Genomic DNA, 21,540 nt, shown 5'->3' with positions numbered 1-21,540 from the left:
ATGTGTATAAGAGACAGGTAATATGTTGGTGAATTGACCTTAACTGGATGCCAGATGCCAACAAAGTTGCTGTATTGCTCCCCTCAACTAAACAGGGAGGAGAAAATATAACAAAAAGCTTATGGGTAGAGTTAAGGACAGGGAGAGATCATTCGCTAATTACTGTCACAGGCAAAACAGACTCAGCCTGGGAAAGTAACTTGATTTATTGCTATTCAAATCAGAGTAGGATAATGAGAAATAAATCTTAACACCTTCCCCACCACCACTCCCCTCTTCCTGGAGTTAACTTTAATCCTGATTTTCACTGCCTCTTTCCCCCAGGTGCTTCAGGGGGATGGAGGATGGGAGTTGTGAGCAGTTCATCACACACTGTCTGCTGCTCCTTCCTCCTCAAGGGGAGGACTCCTCACACTCTTCCCCTGCTCCAGTGTGGGTCTCTCCCACAGGGTGCAGTCCTTCAGGAAGAGACTGTTTCACTGTGGGTTCCCCACAGGTCACAAGTCCTGCCAGCAAACCTCCTCCACTGTGGGCTCCTCTCTCTCCATGGGTCCACAGGTTCTGCCAGGAGCCTGCTCCAATATGGCCTTCCCATGGGGTGATCCCCAATTCGGGCGTCCACCTGCTCTGGCATGGGGTCCTCCATGGGCTGCAGGTGGATCTCTGCTCCAGCACCTGGAGCACCTCTTCCCCTCCTTCACTCACCTTGATGTCTGCAGGGTTGTTTCTCTCACATGCAATTGATGCAATTGATCTCCCACAGTTTGTTTTTTCCCCTTTTTTAAATATGTTATCACAGAGGTGCTACCACTGTTGCCTTGGCCAGTGGTGGGTCCATCTTGGAGCCAACTGACACTGGCTCTATCAGACACAGGGTAAGCTTCTAGCAGCTTCTCACAGAAACCACCCATGTAGCCCCCCTGCTACCAAAGCCTTACCATGCAAACCCAGTACAGTCTCTGACTTCTCTAATTGGGACTTTAATGGCTCTAGATTCTCTGTTGAAGCAGACAACACAGCAAGTAGCTTAACACTCACTGAAGGTGCAGCTTAATTGACTGCATGCTAAAGATGCTCCTGCTAATCATGAGTTGCATACAGGATCCTCCCGGCAGTTCTGGTGTATTCTACAGCTTGGGATGCTGAGCTGATAATGCAGGCATTGCTGCCAGGGTTTCCATTCCTGCCTCTCAAACTGCCAGAAGGTGTAGGGCCTACTGTGACACCTTTGCTGTATAGCTGGATGCCATTCCCATAGTGGGGACTAGAGTAGTTCTCTCTTGAACCTATCTGGAATATGAATCACTAAGAAGGTGGTAGCTTGTATTGATATCTCAGGCAAGCTTTGATCTAGCAGGCCACTGTAGCGTTAGCATCTTAAGTTCTATTTGTCACCTAGTGCCTTTGAACACTTCGTGTTAAATAAACTTAAGTTTTGTTGCTGGGAATCCTTCTATTCCTGCCTTTCTGTATGTTCCTTGAAAGGCTTTCCATGCATGTTATTTCTGGTGCTTAAAAGAAGGTGCTGCTTCACAGTGTAGCATAAAATATGTAAGAATAGTGGTGTGCGTTTTCAGAGAGGAGATGCTATTACCTGTCAGTGGCCAGAATGGGGCAATACGTAATGGTGGATGGACAGGTTTGTGACATTTCAGAGATAAAAATGTGCATGCCTGAAGACTGCTATAAGGCTATGGGTGGCAATTAAGGAAGGCTACACATACATAACTTCTGTGTGATCCAACTGGAATAATGGTTCAGAACTGATAAGGCAGGTCAAAGTCAGTGGAAGGAGTAATATAATTAATTAGTACTCAGGAATATTGAGGAAAGAGGCTCTGAGCAAAGATTGCCCTTATTTAAATTGTCACTGAATTAACATGCATATATTGTGGTACTTTATGGGGAAAAAACCCCAACCTGTAGAGGTGGTTTTTGTATTTCAGTGACCACAGATAGTTAAGCAATTAGTTGACACTAGTTATTCATAACGATGCACAAAGACTTTCAGTTGTCTAAGTACTTCTGTGGCAGTATTTCTTGTCAAGTTATTTAAACTCTCAGTGTCTTCTTTCCATTAAGAGATCAATCTCTTGCATTCATCACTCTAACACAAAACCTTTTCCTCACCTGCTGTCAGGGAGGGTGACTGGATGAAGTATTTTTCATGCCAGCTTTCATGATGGTGTCAGAAGCAGGAGAATCAGACAGTGCTCCAGACAGTTGAAATGAATTATAGCTGCTTTAAGCTTAAATTCAGAGAACGAATTAGTTTGGGAGAAGCGAGAGGGGAAACTCCATGTCTTCTAATCTGTATTCGGTCTTGCAGAGCTGATGGCGTAATGAGAACAATGGCTCCTGAAAAGCTGCTGAAGAGTATGCCAATATTACAGGAACAGATTGATGCATTACTTGAATTCGATGTATGTATTGAAGCTGACCCAGCATTAACACGGCACTGAGTTATAAATGCTGTGTTGTAGTGAACACGTTTTACCTTGTAGATAGTGCTTTACTGATCATCCCATCATGTGGGCCAAAAATCCCCTTTTCAGTGTCCCACTGAGGTAGTGTGGTGAAGGGTGGCCCTTCCCTATATGTATGAAATGTGAAAATTACACTTATTTTTTCTTCTTTGTAGTGGGGGTAGAGGAACAGCATGGGAAATGAGGGGCATTGAGGAATGCTGACTTGGGGCTTGAAGTTTCATCTTCTGCATCAGTGAGGGGAAGAAATGGACAAAACAAACTGAAGAATCTATATTTCTGTCTCTTGGCAATGAACTTTTTAGGGGAAGGAAAAAAGCTGTTAAAATACCACATGTACATTGTTTGGCTTCCTCAAAATCTTCATCCTGTTTTCAGCTGTAAACTAAATTGGCTAAACTTTATTCTAGACTGTTCATAGAAATGTCTACAATATATTTACAATGTTATGAAAGTTGGTGAGATTGCTTATCTACCTAAAGGATAAAAACAGGAGTTAGTTGTTGTAGGAGGTACAGTGTAACATTGCAAAGAGGCCTCTGAAGGATTTTATCTTTAAATTCTTCTGTGCTTGGTGGGCAGAAGGACACGCTCCCAGGCAGAATGCAGGGCCCACCACAGCTTTCAGAGGGAAGCCTTAGAAGTACATGTCTCACTAATGTGTTTTTCATTCCTTAAATGACATAGAAATTGGTAGTGATATCAGAAGAGGAGGTATTTTTAATAAAAGAAAGATATTTTAATAAATGAGCACTTATCTTCTGCTCAAGTTAATGCGAGAACTGGAAGGGTCTTGACATCATTAACCCAGCTGTATGATCTAGAAGACTTCTGAGGTATTGTTAAGCTCTGCTCTGAACTAACATATTTTGTCCAGTTTCACTAAAGCTTTGTGATGGATGAAGGGGTCAAGACTGTTTACTGTTGATGGGAATGCTCCTCTGCTGCAGTGAATTGTTTTGGAGTGGGGATAAATGCAATCCTTGATTTTGCTAACAAGAACCTTTCTTTGTTTTCTTTGTGTAAAAGTTTGTATTCAAAGTCTATAACAGCATCAGATACCTAGTGCAAGCTAAAGCTTCTGATTGCATTCAGTGCATCTGTTAGAAATAACTGGTATTTTATTTGTAGGTTCATCCAAATGAACTGACAAATGGTGTCATAAATGCTGCATTCATGCTTCTATTTAAAGATCTTATCAAACTTTTTGCTTGCTACAATGATGGAGTTATTAACTTACTAGGTAAGTAACCTGGTGTCTGTATCTCATATACCCTGAGCAAGTGAAAAACAAGTTTCATATCTGCTTCAGTTTTTTACTTAACTTTCATTAAAACTACATTTTTCTTGACTGTTCTATTCTGAAGTGAGAGAAAACTTTATACCATAACTTCTTACATTAGTATTCATCTGAGGCTGTATTGTCATATGTCCTTAAAATTGTACAGATGTCTACTTAAAGACACTGAGCATCTCTGTGCTTAAAGAAATGCACGGCGCTGTGTGAGCGTGGATAATATGTCCTGCAAGTTTAACAAAACAACTTTTGCTATTTGACTGTGTTTTTAAGATGCCCAGGTTCTGCTGTTATATATGCTATGTGGTAGCCTTATATGAAATAATATACTCCTGAATAACATTACTGATATATCTGAAGGCGTGACTGCCAGAGCTGGATCCCCTCCAGAACCCTACCTGATGTGAGCCTACAAAGTCTATAGGAAGCTGTGAGCACGTTCTGAAGCTCAGACAGCTTAGTGTGATCACCAGCATAACACACCTTAAGCTGTCCCTGCAAAAGGCTTTGTTGTGAAGTCTAGAACCAGGAGTTGCTGTAAACTGCAGGAAACATAACTGGACCTGTAGAAAATGAGCTTCAACTATTAAAACTTGTCTGGTCTATACTTCAGCTGGTTCATAAAGACAGCTAAAACCTGAGATTGCTTGGCCAGCATGACTGGCCTAAAACTCTGCTTGTAGTTAGAACAGGAAGAAACACAGAGGTTACAAAGTCTGAACAAGCAAAAAGATGCTTCTGAGCTGTAAAGCTCAAACAATTTTTTTTTGTATCTATGTTGCAATGCTTTCTGGTGGTTTCATAGAAGTAAGTCACAGGTATTTTGACTGAGACTATAGGTGTGGGAAACTCACAGAGAAGATAACAAATGTGTTGAGCATACCAATTGGATTGAGATTTTGCTGTCTGCTGCTACTAAAAGCATAAGTTCAGGGTGAAATATTTGGCAGTTGTGCTTGATAATGGCCATGAACCAACTTTAGAGAGCTATTCAGGTGGAAAAAGTACTGTTTTTTTGGAGTAAAGACAGCTTAATAGAGAACATTACCATATGTTTAAGTATCCTTAATTACTTTGAATTTTAAGTTTGGGAGCTACTACACCTGCTTATGTTTTATCTTTAAAAACCTTGTTTACATCACACACAATGGGATGGCTGGTTGGGGTTCAGTTTTCCAGTCTATATAATTCTTTAGCAGCTCAGCAAGTCCAGCTTCTAAATTCTACTGAGGACCATGAATGCCACTAGATTAACATCCCAGTAGAAAAATGTTAATGTAGTAAAATATTCTTGAAACATGATTTTCCTGAAAACTAGAGTTGTTGATGAATGCAGACCTAATGTAAGATATCTTAACTGAAACTTGTCAAATTATTTCTCTAGAGAAATTTTTTGAAATGAAAAAGGGCCAATGTAAAGATGCTCTTGAAATCTACAAACGATTTCTTACTCGAATGACCAGAGTATCAGAATTTCTTAAAGTTGCAGAGGTAAGTGACTTCTATTCTTCTGGAGTCTGGCACTTAAGTATTTTGTGAATTTTTTTTAGCGCTGATGTAAAATATTAGTTGTAATTGTTAAAGCATCCGACTCTCTGTGTATAAATGCGAGGCAGTGTAGAAGTTCCTGGATCTGCTTGTTCAGCTCTTCTGTTTAGGACTTCCACATGTCTCTACTCTGCAGCCAGCCTCAACTTTCCTGGTGATGTAACAGATGTCATGACTTCAACCATATTAATATTTCTTGGAAATGCTGTAATAAATGCATGCTTCTAGGGCAGGGTTGAACATCAGAGGAAGATAGAGCAAATAGGGGGAAAAAAAGGTAATGATTTTATAAGTCTGCTTGTTAAGTCTTTGTAGCCAACTACAAGTTAACTGGAGTGTGAGATTTTCCTGGTTTTGATCCTTGTTATCATCCTTTTATGTGGATAATAGAAATATTACATGGTTAATTAACTCTTTTGCTGGGCTCTCATTTGTGGTAGTTGGCTCCTTGGCACAAGATACACATTTTCCATGTTTCATGCTTCATTATAACAGACAGCAGTAATGAGCTGAATAAAAATTTTGTTTCTTTGCTAATTTACTTAACTATCTATGAAGGAGCCTGCTAGGCTCTGGAATAGCATGTAATGTTTGATATGGATGTTGAACTTCAGGGAGTGAAGTATTTTAGACACCTATAGGTCAGTTTTGCAGGACAGGGATTATAGTGACTAGTACTTTAGGATTACTAGGTGCGGTGGAGCTTGTTCTTCTGCAAAAACTAAGCCAATAGGCACTCTGAAGAGCCATAGTGAAGCAACAGGAACTAATAGAAGATTGCAGACTTAAATCTCATCTTGCCATATTTGAAATGCTAGGAAGGAAGTGTGGCACAACAAAGTGACTTGAAGTTTAGCACTTCTTAAATGATGTCTTCCAGGATTTGCTCTGTGGCTGACTTTCGGAGAACTTCATTAGGTCAGTCGGGTATCTGGACAGTATGTTCGGTAGTTCACTAATGCTGGCCTCCAAGACAACAGTGTATGACCAGAAAGCACTGCCTGACTTGCAGTATGGTTTTTTTTTTTTTTTTTTTTTTTTTTCTTTTAATGGGTATTTATTTAAAAAAAAGACTGATGCAGATTGTTGAAGAAATTAATGCATGCTGCAGTGGAACGAAGCACTTACATTTTACTCTTTTATATCCACAGCAAGTTGGAATTGACAAAGGTGATATCCCTGATCTTACACAGGTAAGCTTCTGTCCTGGTTTTGACTGGGGTGGAGCTGATTTTACTTCTTAGTAGCTAGAATAGTGCTGTGTTTTGGATTCTATATGGGATTTGGTATGAGAAGAATGTTGGTAATATACTGATGGTTTTAGCTGTCTCTAAGAAATCAAGGACATTTCAACTTCCCGTGTCCTGCTAGTGTGCAAGAAGCTGGGAGGGAGCAGAGCCAGAGCACCAGACCCAAATTGGCCAATGGAATATTCCATATCATACAACGTCATGCTCAGTGTGTAGATGAAGGTGGGCTGGGAAGCTCGCTCTCTCTTTCCAGGATTGCTGTTTCAAGATTTTTCTCTTCTCTGGGATCACTAACTGGGAGTGGGATGGGCACTGGTCAGCAGGTGATGAGCAATCACATCATGCATTACTCGTTTGTATTTGCTATTATAATTATTTTTTATTTTTAAAATCTCAATTATTAAATTGTTTTTATCTCAACCTATGTGTCTCCTTAATATTACTGCTCCAATTTTTTCCCTCATCCCTGTGGCTGGTGAAAGATGAGTGAGCAGCTGCATGATGTTTGGCTGTCGGCTGGCTTTAGATCATAACAGCTTCTCTAGTAGTCTTTTTGGATCTGTGTAATAACTAAAAGTTCTGTAATTAGCACACCAGGAGTGTAAATGTTGGTATTTGCATAAAGTCATGCCACTAACATTTTAAAGCCTTCCCAACTTGCAAATAAGAACTGCCCAAAGCTATTTTTGAAGACTGATGTGACTGAAATAATGTCTTTTATGATGACTTTTGACCTGTAGTTGAAGGGTAGGCTGTCTTGCTTTTTCCTTGATAAAGGGCAGATTTTTGCAGCTTGTAGCTCACGTTCATTTTTGATGACAGACTATTTAGCAGTTGTGGTGTGACTTGCTTCATAATGTGACTCTGACACAGTCTTGGTCCAGAGACTGAATTCAGAGCAGTACTACCTGTCTTGGTCTAGGTATAGTGAACTTAAAGTTTAAATGATGAAGTTGTGATTTGATTGCTGGATGCATCAAAACTTTTAACGTCAAAATTCACTTATGCTGTAGCTGCTTAAATTCTATTGTGCTAGTCCATTTTCAATATCGCTTGCACATTGACCTCAGTGCCTGGCTTCATATTTAATGTGAAAAGGATATTTACTTGGAGCAAGAGATACATGCTGAAGGGTTCACTTATGTCAGTTTTTATGCCAGTAAAATTGGAACAGAAAATCAGCCCAAACCACTTAACAGCTGTAAATCCTAAGCATTCATAACCTATGAATGTGTAGTCTCAAAAGCCTGGTTTAAATCAGCATCAGAATAGGGATTCTCTTGGTTAAAAAGCCAGTTAAAAATTTTCGAAGTGAGACATGATGTGAAGGTGGAGAGTTTTAATCTTTATGGGTTTCAAATACTATGGAGCAATGAAGTCTGGCCACTCTTTCAGCAGAGGAAAGCTTAGACTTCTAGCAGTGTGTGGAATACCAAACCCAGTTCTGAAATAGCCTAAGTATTGTGTTTACCTAACTGTGCACGTCGGGGGCTTTTTTTTAACAAGGTCCAATCAGTCATGAATGAAGTCCTTGAACCAGAAGAACTCACCTTAAGCTCAGTTAATTAAATGTTCTTTCTAAATTCCTGTAGCACTTTGTGTCTGTTTGTGTTGCATCAGCCTTGTGGAAGGGCTTCCTGCTGGGACTGCACAAGCCCTGTTCTGCATCATCAGTCAGTGCTGCACTTGGCTCAGCAGCACCTTTAGTTACTGCTACCAGAGGGTCCCTTTCACCTCATGAACCAATGCTTTAAAATAGAAAAGAATAGAATAGTTCCTTTGGAAGGAAGGGATCTATAACGATCATCTAGTCCAACTGCCTGACCAGTGATCTCAAGTAGTCCATCATAGCTGTGTTCTCCCAAAGGTTGCTTGGTACTCACTTACTAAGACTAATCTGCAATATGCTGTAGATTGTGTGTAAAACCTAAGCAGTGTGTTTTCAGTGAGAAATAAACCAACAATGAATAATAAAACTAAATTTCAGCAAATAAATAATATGTGGTTGTATATAATACTAATGGTATACCTAAATTCCTAAAGGAAGCCATGGCAATAGTCGGTAGTATTCAACAAATGGATTATATAAATCCAAACAAGTGGTCACAGTACTAAATAACAAGCTGATAGCTGTCAACTTTATACTTTCTAGTTTGTCTGCAAGGTTTTGGAAGCTAAATCGTCATCTTAGCAAGTAAAGAGCTCGGTTTATTTTTATTTATTAACGATTCTTAAAGTATGGCAGTTTTCCCCAAATACCTAGTGGGGGAACCCATATCTAAGGTTCCACCATGATGCTGACTGATAGAATAGTTTAATGTTGAAGCAATATCTAAAAGTTAAGCAATGTTCAGTGCTGCAAATCAGATACCAGGCAATATTTAATTTCCAAATTGTTGTATCTGGGTAGAAGTTTCTGAAGCTTCATCTGTGAATTCTGTTTGATCGATGACTTTCATATTACCTTGCTGGCTTTTAAGAAACCTGTAAATAATATATTGAAAAGCTATTTAAAGTGTGTAGAGGTAACTGGTAACAGGAAATAATGGATTTTTTTTTTTTTTTAAATGTAGCTTTCTGTTTACATGTTTAAGTAGGCACAACTTGTATCTTACGCTATAGCCTTTTTGAATACATAGAGATGTGAATCTTTTTTCTCCTTTGTTTTTTTTTCTTAGCAAGTGACAGCCTTTGCTCATCTTTTTCTTGCTGCTGGAGAATTCTTGTAACTAAGTCACTTGTGTTTAACCAAATTCTTTCTTGTGCTCAAATAAGTTGAAAATTAATAAATATGCCTGTAAAAGCAGCAATGGTTAAGGTATTTCTGCATTGTGTATGTAGGTGGGATATATTTAAACTCAAGCCATCATTTTAGGATTTCTGAGCATTTTCAGTTTCTGCATGTGTGAAGTTACCTTACTGCTCAGTTTTAATGCCAAAATTAATATGCAGACACTGTAAGTACACCTAGCTGTGCATTGGTACTAGCAGATACTAGCATCCTGAAACATCTGATTTAGCCAGTCAGCTGGTTTTCAGCATACTGTACATGGAAGCAGTGGATAGTCTGTTTTCAAGCATCACAAATTGACTTTTTTGATGCATATATGTACTCTGAAATTAAAGACGTTATTTATGAAAAACACTGTAGGTATTGCTGTCAGGAATTGTGGTTGATTTGAAAGAGACTGATAAAGAGAATTCCCCATTTAAAGACTGTACCATTGATGAACCGGTAACCCTGATGAAATACTTGAGTATTATATGTTACTGTATCTCTCAAGGGTTTCCTTCTTGCTTGTTGATCTTGTAGGATTCTACTTCTCTGGACTCTGGTTTTATACCGGAGTAGCTAAGCACACTGTCTTTTGCATTTACAACTGTTTTTCCTATCTACCATTGTAACAGCAAGTGCATGCCTGGGGGTATTGCCTGGCCAAAAAAAGTTGCTTAAAATAAAACCTAAGATCAGCAAGGCTTGAAAAAGCTTAGTTTTTGCAGATGTCTAAAATAGTAATCTTTTTGAATTTTGAGTTAGCTGTTGGGCTTAGTAACCTGCACCTGGCTACCATTTTGAGAAGAAACAGCTATAAAATTTTGTGATGTTTTGGGAACCTTGGACCAAAGATAGCTGCTTCGGGGGACACTGGAAGGGACTTTTAGTTTTTGTTTAGACTGCAATATTATCTAACCTCTGATCATGAAAGAGGTGTTGGAGGTCTGACTGAAAGCAAAACTGAAAGAATGATCTTGAACGTATTACTCTTAACCCTACGGATGCCTGTGCTGTTGTCAATGTTTAATACTGACTCAAAGCATGATGAGCAACATATTTAGTCTTCAGGTGCTGTTTAGTAGAGGTAAATGTTTTTTCTTTGCAAATCTGGACAGAATACTATCTTTGAGAAGCTGTCTTTCCCTCAATACTTCTAGCATGGAAATCCACTCTTTTCACAGCGTTGTAGATAAAATAACAGCATGAGCATGCACATGGTGGACTTCAGGGGAGTTGGTGCTGGATTTCAAAGTATTATTAGGTCAATACAGTATGTTTAGAAGTGTGTCTTTCTCTTTGCTTTCAAGGCTCCTAGCAGTCTCATGGAGACCCTTGAGCAACATCTAAACTCACTGGAAGGAAAAAAACCTGGCAACAAGTAGGTATATATGTTGTACCATGTCATAACAGTAACAGTGTGAGACTAGCTGATGTTTAGGTTTGCATCCCCCAATCTCTTGTTGTATCTTATCTGGGAACTAAGCTGTGGTAAGACTAGGCTTTTCCTTTCCCTTACAAAGTAATCTTAATGGCAACTGTGTTTTTTCCTTACTGGGGGATGGGGGGAGACAATACACTGAACAACTAGACACTTTCCAAAATGAAGTAAAACTAACTATGGAAAACTCCTAGAAGGAACTGTTTTTCCCTGCTGCTAAGGCTTTTATCATCAAAATTTATTTGTTTTCTAATGGCTTTGCATCTTCTTACTAGATATGTGTCATGGCTAAGTCTAGAAAGGATTAAGCTAAACCTGTGTTTTCTCTTTTACTGTTGCTTTCCTTGCAATTTAGCGAAGGGTAAGTACAAATGTTTACATATCACTTGCATGCAGACATGTGGGGTTTTTATTAAGATGTCTCGAACACTTGAAATAGATATCTTCCTTAAATTGTACCTAAATTGTTGCTTGCTTTTGTATATAGTCAAGTTCTTTTTTGGTTGTTTCTGTGATAGCTCCAGATCTTCTAATCAGTTCTACGTCTCCTAGGACTTACCCAATCCAAGTAACCTATAGGATGGATGCTAGTTCAATACTGGTGCAGTTTTAACTTCAACTCCTCCTTTCATCTCTTAGATCAAAGCTCAAAAATTATGTAGCAATATTTTCATACCTCATAATGATGAGAGTAAACAAATGCAGTTATGTACGTTTAACTTACGTAAGATTAAGTCTCTGTCAGTTAGTTTTAGTGTGGTTTTCTTGCATGTGGGAGAACTTTCAGCTTGGGCTTTCCAACTGTTTCCATACTTTTAAATATCATTATTTTAAAGTATCTCTGACTTTCTTTAAAAGAGCAGTAGACTTGGAAAATTCACAGATTTATCCTCAGAAGATTTATGTTAGATAACTGCTTCCATAGTGGAGTTATTCTGCTGCTGTTGCATGATTTTATAATATGGTGGTGACATCTGCACAAGTAACTCTTTTCTTTTGGCTCCTGTAGGCCTAAAAGCAAGACATTTGCATGCATCTCTGCCTTTTCTCCATTCCGCAGAGCTTATTTAAAGGCAGGATAATCCTATGGTACCAATTAGCTTAAGAGATGAATTTAAGATTTGAAGTAAAAATTTTCGTTCTTTGTCTAAAGTGGCACATGGAAGTTTGAGAAATGGGGAGGGCATGCAGTTGTAGAGATCTTCAGAAAGCTGTCATGATTAGATTTTTGGCATTTTTGCAGGAGTTTTGATGACCAGAAACACAGTTTCCAAAAGGGTACTTACCTGAAACCTCCCCCTTTTTTTTTTTTTTTCTAGATCTGGGGCTCCTTCTCCTCTGAGCAAGGTAAATACTGCCAGTTGCTGTAGTAGTTAATTCTTGTTCAGGTGATATGCTTTAGAACATCTTAAGGGCATAAAGAGTTAAATTTCCATCTCCTAATCTGCTTTTTAGACTTTGCCACCTTGGCCCCATGTAACTGACAAAATTACATCTTTTAATGGCTTTGTAAATAATGGCCCCATAAGTGCTTCACTGATCTGTAGGACTATAGTACTTATACCAGTGCAGGATGCTAAGCGGCTTTGACAGTATTTGATGGTCATGCTTTGAAAGTGTAGAAGATACACATATCTTTATCTCAACTTACTTTTTTTTTTTTTCCCTAATCCTCATGTCAGTGAGAAACTGGCTCTCTAGTGTTTCTCTTCCAAATTCTTCTGTCCACTTGCAGTTTTTTAGGAGGAAATTCTGACTCTTAAAACCACATTCGTGTGAAAAGCCAGGAAGAAAACTTTCATCTCATATACCTAGTTTCAGAATTGACCTTAATTAGTGAAACTGCTCACCTTAACTTAAAGCAAGAGTTGCTAGTGAAACTGTCTTGTGTTGAGTGTCAGATAAGCTAGTTAGCTTTATGGTGTTAGTAATGGTAGTTCCTTGTATCCCTGAAGCATTGCCAGGTGACATAGTTCTGTGTCTAGTAAACAGGTGTTGTGCTCGAAAAACTCAATGAAAACTTCCGAATCTGAGGAATGCAGTTCAATGGTTGATTCTAATGAAAGCTTTTAAATTTAATTCCAAAAAGCCTTTTTAAAAAAAACCAAACAAAAAACTCTCCTGTTCAGTACTGCAGCAGTTGGCGAGAACTACAGGATAGCTCAGAAAGTGTACTTACAACTTTAACCCCCCCCCTTCCCCAATTTATGTGAAGAATTTGGACCACTCTAGTCTCAAACCTTTGTGAAGCCTTGAGTAGAGGCTAGAAAGCTTACATCCATCTCCTGCTAGAGTAGTGATGATGGGATGGCAGTAGCAGAACTCCAAAGAAAATTGCTTCAAATTTGCAATGCTTTTTCTTTAGTGGAAGTGGCCAGAATGGCAAATGGTACTAAACACAAGACCTGTTTTTGTTCATTAGGAAGAGGATCTCTCTGGCATGTGAGATGCTGTAACAAAGCTTGTACTATCTTTTAGAATTAAATTGACACTCTTCAAGGTAACTTGAGTCTTCAAGTGCACAGAAGAGTTGCAGTATACTCTCCTGGGTGTCTGTCCTTGCAATATTAAGGTATCTTTATCCAGAATTGGAGAAGCTAATGAAGCAAAATCGTAGGCTGAGGTGTCTTTTGTATCTTCCCAAGGACTTAAGTGTTAGGACTGTTGATGGCTCTTTAAACTCTCTTCAGCCTGATGGTTTATGTACACACTTTTAACTTAGTTTCTAACCATTTCTCTTCTTCCACCATTTCTATGGTTAGAGTACTAAGGTGCTGCTGTGGATGAACAGGTATTTCATTCTGTGAACAAAATGAAGGGTCTGACAGATGTAGAAACAAACCCCCGAAAATATGTTGTTCCTCCCATCTTGCGGATGGTCTTAAACCTGAGAGAAGGGAGTTTGCTGGGAAGCAAACTCTTTTCTTGGAACTTGCTAAGAATCCTTTGACACGTAGGAACTGTTAGTTACCCTAATTGAGATTTTAAAAAGCAGGTAAGGCAACTCAAGATCACAAGTCTCTGAGTTACTTGCCTAGATGTTGGGTGAGTCTTGAACCTGAGGGACTAAAGCTCATGTGAGACTAGCTGCTGGCGTCTGCAGGTGCTCTGAATGCATGCAATAGGTGTTTCTTCTTGAGCAAGGCTAGGTGGAGTCACCTTGGAGTTTCTCAACTCCACCACCCCCATAAAACTTAGCCCAGTCTTCCTTAAATTCTTTCAGGGGGGAACAACTCAAAATAAGACCTGATGTCAGAACTGGATTTTTAAAGTATGTGAATCTGTGCATGAGTTGTTTGTGGAGAAAGGCTGGTCTATTGAATGTATATTTAAAATATTTCTCCAGTCTTCTCCAGCCACAACTGTTACATCTCCTAGTTCTACTCCAGCAAAAACTATTGATACATCTCCTCCAGTTGATCTTTTTGCAACTTCATCTACAGCTGCTCCAGTCAGGTAAGTTAAGTTAAAAAGCATATTGGAGTTACTGAGCTTGATCTAGATGCCAAAGTCACACTTGTAACAGGAGGCTTACTTGCAAGATTTTGCTTACTTTACAGCTAGTGTGCAATAGTATTGAATGGACTATATTTTTCTACCATTATAGATCACAAATGAGCTCTAACAAAAAAAAAAAAAGTAAAAAGACTGTGGCTACTCTTGATTTGCTTTCAGTGCAGTAGTGACGTTATACATATATATATATATATACATAAACTTTAATTTAATAGACTGAAGTAACATGCAAATCCAAAGTAGTCTTTGTCCTTCAGTATTCTGTTTCTAAAACTGCTGAATTAAGATTCCTTTTTCTTGCTAATTTCTTCAGATCAGCTAATGAAGCACAAAAATAATGATCTTTTGGAGGTTAAAATAAAAAATAAACATTGACCATTGAGAAAATATGAACCTTGCTTTCAAGTCAAAACCAGAATAAGCTACTGTTGCTCATTGTAATGAGCAGAAATGAAAGAACTCTAGACATGTAAAAGCTCTAAGCTTGAATCAAAAGTCCGAAGATGTGACTAACATCAAGAAAATGTCAGATAAGTATTTCAGTGAAGAAGGAGCTTCTATTGTTTATTATTTAAGTGTTCTAAATGAACAAAAACTTTGTTTCCTAAGCAAGTATCTGGGTGGTTTAAACCATGGAAGTTTTACCAGCTCTCCTCTTCTAATGCCTATTTATTGCATGGAGATGCACATTCCTTGCTTTCTGACATGGCACAATGAAATACTGAAGTAGAATGGAGCTTTTTTCAGTTGCAGCAGTTCTTTGCTCTGTCCTTAGGGACCACCTGGGATTTTGGTTTTTGGTTTAGCGTTTTTGTTTAGTTTTGGTTGGTCGATTTTATTTTTTTTTTTTTTTGGGGGGGGGGGATTGCAGAAGTCTCATAGATCTGGTACAATGTCGTTATCAAGTAACTGAAGTAAGTTAAGGTCCCATCCCGGAGTGTAATGTACTCTTGGCACTTGCTGCAGTAGAGGTGTTTATGGCCACTGCTCTAATCCTAAAGCCTGAAAATAAATGTGTCTCTCAATGGTTTCATCAGTCATCCAAGCTAAGGGTAAATCCAGTCCTGATTTTCAAAAAAAAAAAATTTAAAATTGGATTAAAATGGATTAATTCCTCCAGTATTTAATATCTCTTTTCCTTTCCTTTGCAGCTCTTCCAAACCATCCAGTGATCTTCTGGATCTTCAGCCAGATTTTGCTGCAACTGGTCAGGCGGCTCCATCAGCCCCTACTGGAGCAACTTCATGGGGAGGTAGGGAAACCTCACTGTCAGCATCTCTTCTTGCAGTTTCCATCTTCTTGCGTGAACTGAAATCTGGCTCTTTCTCTACTAGCACAGGATGTTCCCAGCTCACTCCCAGGTTTCTGCTGACCTGGCAGTCAGGCATCCCTTCACAGCACAAAGCTACTCCTTTTTCCAGGGATATGCATAATAGTATAAGCTGCTTATAAGGGCCTGACTGCAAAGCTGGGGGGAGCCAGGATTATGTGACTAAAAGTGAGCAGGAAGGGGATGGCTGAAGGTGAACAGGTAGGGTAGACACTTTAAAACAGAAGAACTAGAACTGCTTATGTGCTTATTGACAAGTTGAGGGCAGAAATCGGTTCTTCTGTTCATAAAGCAAAGCCCAGAGATCAGGAGGGAGAGGATCAAAAATATCTTTTAAAACAAAAATGCATCTAAAGCCAGCGGTGGCAAATCAGTTATGCTGCAAGTGTGATTACCTCTGACAACCCTTAACATACTATATTAAAGTCTTCCTTGTCTGCTTAGAATAATAATATGAAAATAGAAGTAGAGGTCCAACTCCTTTCAAATAGGAATACCTAACCAGCTCTCTGAAATCTGAGCTCTGTGGTGAACTGAGCCTGTTGTTCCAGGCAGCACTAGCAGCTGGTGGTCTGAAGGGGACCACATTAAATGTAGGCTGTGTTCACTCCTGTCCTGTGAAGACAAGGAATTAGGCCAGTAAATGTGATTTCACTTGCGTAGTTGTAAACCCACTGTGGTATAATCTTAAGAGATCTTGTGTGGCAGCTTAATGAACTCATCAGCCCTGTCACAGCAGGAATGCTACACTGAGTCATGCTGACTCTGCTATGAATACTAATACTGGGTACTAGTGGCTTCTGCATTCCCTATTTCTTAGCTTTCATTCATTAAAGATGACATTGTATCTCAGCCACTTCATTATGAGAGGATAGCTAAGGCTGTCATGTAGACCATGTTTTGCATGTTCCGATTTAATCTGATTTTTTTTTTTTTTTTCAGAAGTGTCAGTTTTACTAACTGAAATGTAATCTTACCCAGAAAGCAAGACCAGAGTCATCTATTCTAGGATGTCTGGAACTGATTATTCTGCAATTTTTGATTGCACCCTATTTGTCTTGCTTTGTCATTGGCAGGTACTAGAACACAATCTTTGAGATGTTCCAAAGAGCTCAGGCCTCTCAGATAACTTTTTTTTTTAAGCAATTGCTCATTTTTGCAAAGTAAATAGCTATTAATATTGTAAAATATTGATTCACATTGCAGTTGAAAGCTGATTTTAATTTTTTTGCTCTGCTGGACGAAGTACCTGTAGGTTGGAATTTAAGTGGGTTTGTTCTTCTGAATTACTGAAAACTTTGAAGTTGACTAGTAATGCACCTAGACCTCTTACTCCACAAGAGAAAGACGGCTAACTTTTTTCCTTTGGTCAGGATTATTTTTAATATCATCAAGTATATTTCAGTCTTTTCTTTCAGAATAGCATTTTGGTAACTTAAGTAAGCTTCAAGTTTGTCTGCTTTACTGCTGGCACGAGTCCAGGTACGATGACCTGTTACAGCATTGGAATTGTGCTTGCTTTTTTTGCCTTTTTTTTTTTTTTTTCTTCTCTTTTAAATAATTGCCAAACACCATGGCAGACATGCATAAATTGAGAACTGGAGTGACTTTGTGAAAATACTGAAATTTCCATTAATGTTTCATCTGGTAATGAGAAAACCTTTGAGCCTGTTTTAAGAGTTGTTTGGTTTTTATTTATTTAAACTAAATCTGCAGGATTAAGGTGGTAGTCATTTTAAATTGTATGGTCTCACAGGTAGTACAGAACTCTCTAATTATTGCAGGTGAGACCACATCAAGAATACTGCATCCAGTTCTGGGCTCTTCTGTTTAAGGGAGAGGGGCTTAGCAGGGGGCTGCCAGGACTCCAGGGATCTAGAGCACATCTCTGTGGAGAGAGATTGAGGGAACTGGGCCTCTCTCATCTGGCAAAGAAGAGGCTGAAGGGAACTCTTAATAGTGGCCTACAACTACTTGAAGGGGAGTTACAGAGCAGAGCCAACATTTTCTTGGAAATGATAGTTGATTATAATGAAGGGTAATAACAAAAGATTGCAGCTTCAGGGGTTGATTGTACATGAGGAAAAAATCATTTCAGTTGGATGGTAAGGCAGTACTGGAGCAGATCTCCAATGCGAGATAGTGGCCTCTCCGTTCCTGGAGATTTTTCAAGACCTTACTAGACACAGCCATGACTGCCCTGATCTCGTGTTGGGTGTAATATTGTTCTGAGCAGGAGGCTGGACAAGATGACCTTCCTTCCACCCAGGCCTTTTGAGAGGATGTGTAACAGTGCCTCCCTGCTACTTAAGCTTCTTCCTCATCTACAAAACTCGTCTGGCCTACAGCAAGTTAACGTGGGAACTCATAAGAAGTAGTAGGGGGACGAGGCTGGAAGAACTGCTGCCGTTCAGAATAGCTAGGAAAATGTGAATATCAAATACCTCAAGATGCAGCATCAAACTGGCACTTTAAATGTCACATAAACCTCAGGAATACATGCCACCAACAAACAATCCTGCTTTACCAAGTCTCACTGGCACTGTAGATTCTCTGCGTTCTGGCATATGCCATATATTCAGTGTAGTAGACTGTATACTTAGTAGTATATACAGTACACTTTACATTTTGTTTATACCTAAGTATTATTTCTGAATACAGCATAAGTTATCTAGCAAATATACTGTAACTTATGAAAATCTACACTTCTGCGTTAACAAGAGATGATCAAGGTAGGGTCATAAGTTGCCTGCAACATGCCGCAAAGTGAGTAGGCATGTCAATTTGGCAGGCAAACCAATCTGTAGTATTACCAAAAATACAGTAAGTCAAATTTGACATCCTTGTGAGGTCTGACTCTCAGATATAAAAGCAAATTGACTTGAATTTCTGTTCTGAACTACTTTGCAGTGTGCCTTAGAAGATGGATTTGCTATTAGTATTGTTACTTTAATATTACTATACAATTCAGCATTGGTTTTAATCCTTCCCATATTAAAGCAAGTATAGATTACCCTGCTGGATAGTTGTAATTTCACTGTATTGTGATCTATAATGTAACTGGATAACAAAAATGCATTGAAGAATAAGCTAATAGAAGGTAAAAGTTTGCCAACAGTTGCTTATTTCAAGTCTAGCTGTGAGACATCCACCTGGTGTGCAGTAATGAGATACCACAGTGCTGCATTTTTAATATACTGTTACACTCTTTCAGAATGTATTTTGGCTTACCTCAGCTTGTGCAGTCAGTCTCAAGTAGAGCTCTCCCAAGAAATCAATTACAAAGATACCTAGATGTGGTTTCTTGGTGCCTTTTTTAACAAGCGTTGTAAAATAAACTTGTGAAGATTGGGCTGTGCTTGCTCAAAGCATTTTACTTCCTACATACTGACCCATAGTAAAGCATCTGGACTCTGTGTTTGCTGTTCAGTGTGGATCAGATGAACCCGTGACCCTGTTATGTGTGCAATGAATCTAGGAACAACGGTGAGCTACTGGTTAGTAAATAGGCAGTTGAGCTCAGACTATTCTAACTGCAGTATAAAAAATGTAATAGGCCAAACTGGTTAGTTTTCACAGGCTTTTATAGCTTATAGCTGGTTTTTATGTAGGAAAGTCAGTCATTAAAGATGCTTCATTGGCTTCTAGAAACAGTTGTCTGAGAAACCAAGTTGGAACAGAACCAACCGACCTGCTTATGCTGTCAATCATTCGTACTCCCCATAGCAAGTGTTAACAGAGCTGTTTGTTTCTGCATGGTATGCTTGCTCTATCACAAGTGCAGGAAAAGCCTTCAAAGAGGAAACACTTGTCTCAAGTACAGGAACCACAACCTGTCACCTCTTAGAATACGCTTGTGGCAATAGGGATGCCATGGATTGTATCCTGAAGTAATATATCACTATTTGCAAGCTGCTCTCTGCTTGAATACTCTGGCTTTAGTGCTAGTTTTGTGAAGGGTTCTAGGGCTGATGGGTAGATCACAACAGCTCACTTTGGGTGAACAGTAAGCTGAATTCTGTTACTTTTCATGACTGCTTTCTGACTACTTTGGTCTAGAAAATACTTGCAACTAAGCAGAATTATCTTGAGATTCTCTTTAGTATCTGAGTATGCTCTGTTAATAGGTCATTGATTTAAATAAGCTTCAACTGTGCCCGTTTACTGTACTTATATGTGAGCGCTGAGATTCATTGGGACTCACTCTTCCCATGTATGCTTTTACTTGGTGAAAGTCTTGAATCTGTGTGCTGTTAGGCCCAGGAGCTTGCATTTAAGAATTTCAATGTTATTGGGGATGTTAGCTGTTCATAAACTTCGAAGTCATCTATCTGCTTTTGGTCTTACTCTCACACTGCTAAGCCATAAATGCAAGAGAGAACTAGTATAGTGGTGAGTTGAGCTTCTAAAGAAGTGGTTCTTGGCTTTATCCTGGGGTAGTAAAAGGTAGGAGACCTTCCTGTCTACCCTTACAGGCCACTACTTGGTTCTCTCTATTACAGTTTAAGAAAAGAAAACCAGCTGTATAAAACAGAAGTGATCAATACTACCAGTGTTTGAACATCTTGCTGATTAGCTATTAAGGAGCTTATCAAATACATGAAACTTGCATACCAGTTCAGTTTTGAATAGAGCTATTAAACAGAATGAGCTTTGTCATGTAACAGTAAATTCTTGAATATTGGAAAATCCAAGTGCAGAAATTATGTTTAACCTAGACATGTCACTAAGAGAATAAACATGGCTAATGAACATCTTCAATCTGTCAGTTCTACTAATTGGTCTGTTTCTTTATTCTGCTGTCATTTTGATGGACAATGACTAGACCTCTTGGGAGAGGGTGAGTAATTTTTGATTTTTTTTATTTTTTTTTTTAAGGCTTTTGAATGTTAAGACTCCTTATTAAAACTCCAACTTTTTGGAGTTTAGTGATTGTGTTCTCTCTCCGTGTTCCCCTTACTTTTCCTGTTTGATCTTCATTATATGATTACATACAGATAATCTGGCTGCACTTTCTGGTGTTACATCTGAGCCACAGATTTCAGATCCATTTGCCCCAGAGCCTAGTACAACTACTACTGCAACTACTGAAACTACAACTACTTCAGCTGCTGTTGCTACAACTACAACTATTACTGCTGCCCCTGCTGAAGTGGATCTCTTTGGAGGTTAGTTTGGTTGCTCTAATGCTCTATGTCTGCTCATAGGGTAGATGAAGAAATACTGGTTTCAGCTATTATAACAAGGCTTCTAATTTAACCAACTGTGTCAGAGATGCCTGTGTGTTGGATGTTGGATGGAACAGGAAATGTAAACTGTCCAGCTACGTCTTTTGTTTGCTGTGCTTTTAGCTAATAGATTCCTCTGCATATATGTGAAAATGGAAAACTGTATACACTTAAGACTGAGTTACCTTATGGGTGAATAGTGAAGAACATTAGTTTTCAGGCCCACACTGGAGTAAGCAGGTATTCTTTCTACATTATTCAATAACTATGCACTGTATTGCAATTTCTGGGAAAAGCAGTTGTGCTTTCATAGTTGAAGAGGATGGACGTGGCAGCTTCCTGCCCCTTCATTACATGCTGTGTTTGAGTTGTTTTATGTTTCTTTTGGATCTTTCCAGTAAATACAGTATTGAGTCAGCTGAAATTACTATATTTCAGTATTCTTGAGTCTGGGTTTTATTTCACATATCATTAACAGTAAATTAAAGTGGTAGTGAATTTGTACTAAAAGCCAGCTATACAACTAATCTATAGGAACCATACTCTTACACTTTAGTTATGCTCTTTCAGTCTCAAATGTTAGATGCTAACCTCTTGAGTAAGAATAAATTTCCCCCTGTATGTTGTCAGTTTTCTTGTCACTCCTATGGAGCAGAAGCCTTCTCAACAGC

General features: G+C 38.9%; 1 protein-coding gene across 16 annotated transcripts in view; it reads left to right on the top strand.

The window, feature by feature from the left end:
- Positions 1-21,540, top strand: part of SNAP91 (synaptosome associated protein 91) — a 72,334-nt gene that overhangs the window by 22,501 nt on the left and 28,293 nt on the right. For all 16 annotated transcript variants that reach the window (XM_026846412.1, XM_026846411.1, XM_026846409.1 and 13 more), the window contains exons 5-15: positions 2,330-2,423; positions 3,618-3,729; positions 5,168-5,274; positions 6,483-6,524; positions 10,665-10,735; positions 11,151-11,156; positions 12,115-12,142; positions 14,142-14,251; positions 15,463-15,563; positions 20,467-20,481; positions 20,639-20,809. In XM_026846412.1, coding sequence (XP_026702213.1) covers positions 2,330-2,423; positions 3,618-3,729; positions 5,168-5,274; positions 6,483-6,524; positions 10,665-10,735; positions 11,151-11,156; positions 12,115-12,142; positions 14,142-14,251; positions 15,463-15,563; positions 20,467-20,481; positions 20,639-20,809 — 857 coding nt within the window. The remainder of the gene's footprint in view (positions 1-2,329; positions 2,424-3,617; positions 3,730-5,167; positions 5,275-6,482; positions 6,525-10,664; positions 10,736-11,150; positions 11,157-12,114; positions 12,143-14,141; positions 14,252-15,462; positions 15,564-20,466; positions 20,482-20,638; positions 20,810-21,540) is intronic.

Source organism: Athene cunicularia (genome assembly GCF_003259725.1).
Source record: "Athene cunicularia isolate RWA chromosome 3 unlocalized genomic scaffold, athCun1 chr3_part1, whole genome shotgun sequence".
In the NCBI taxonomy this organism is placed as follows: Eukaryota; Metazoa; Chordata; class Aves; order Strigiformes; family Strigidae; genus Athene; species Athene cunicularia.
Note: the sequence above shows the minus strand (reverse complement) of the source record. Positions and strands in the feature narration are given on the sequence as shown.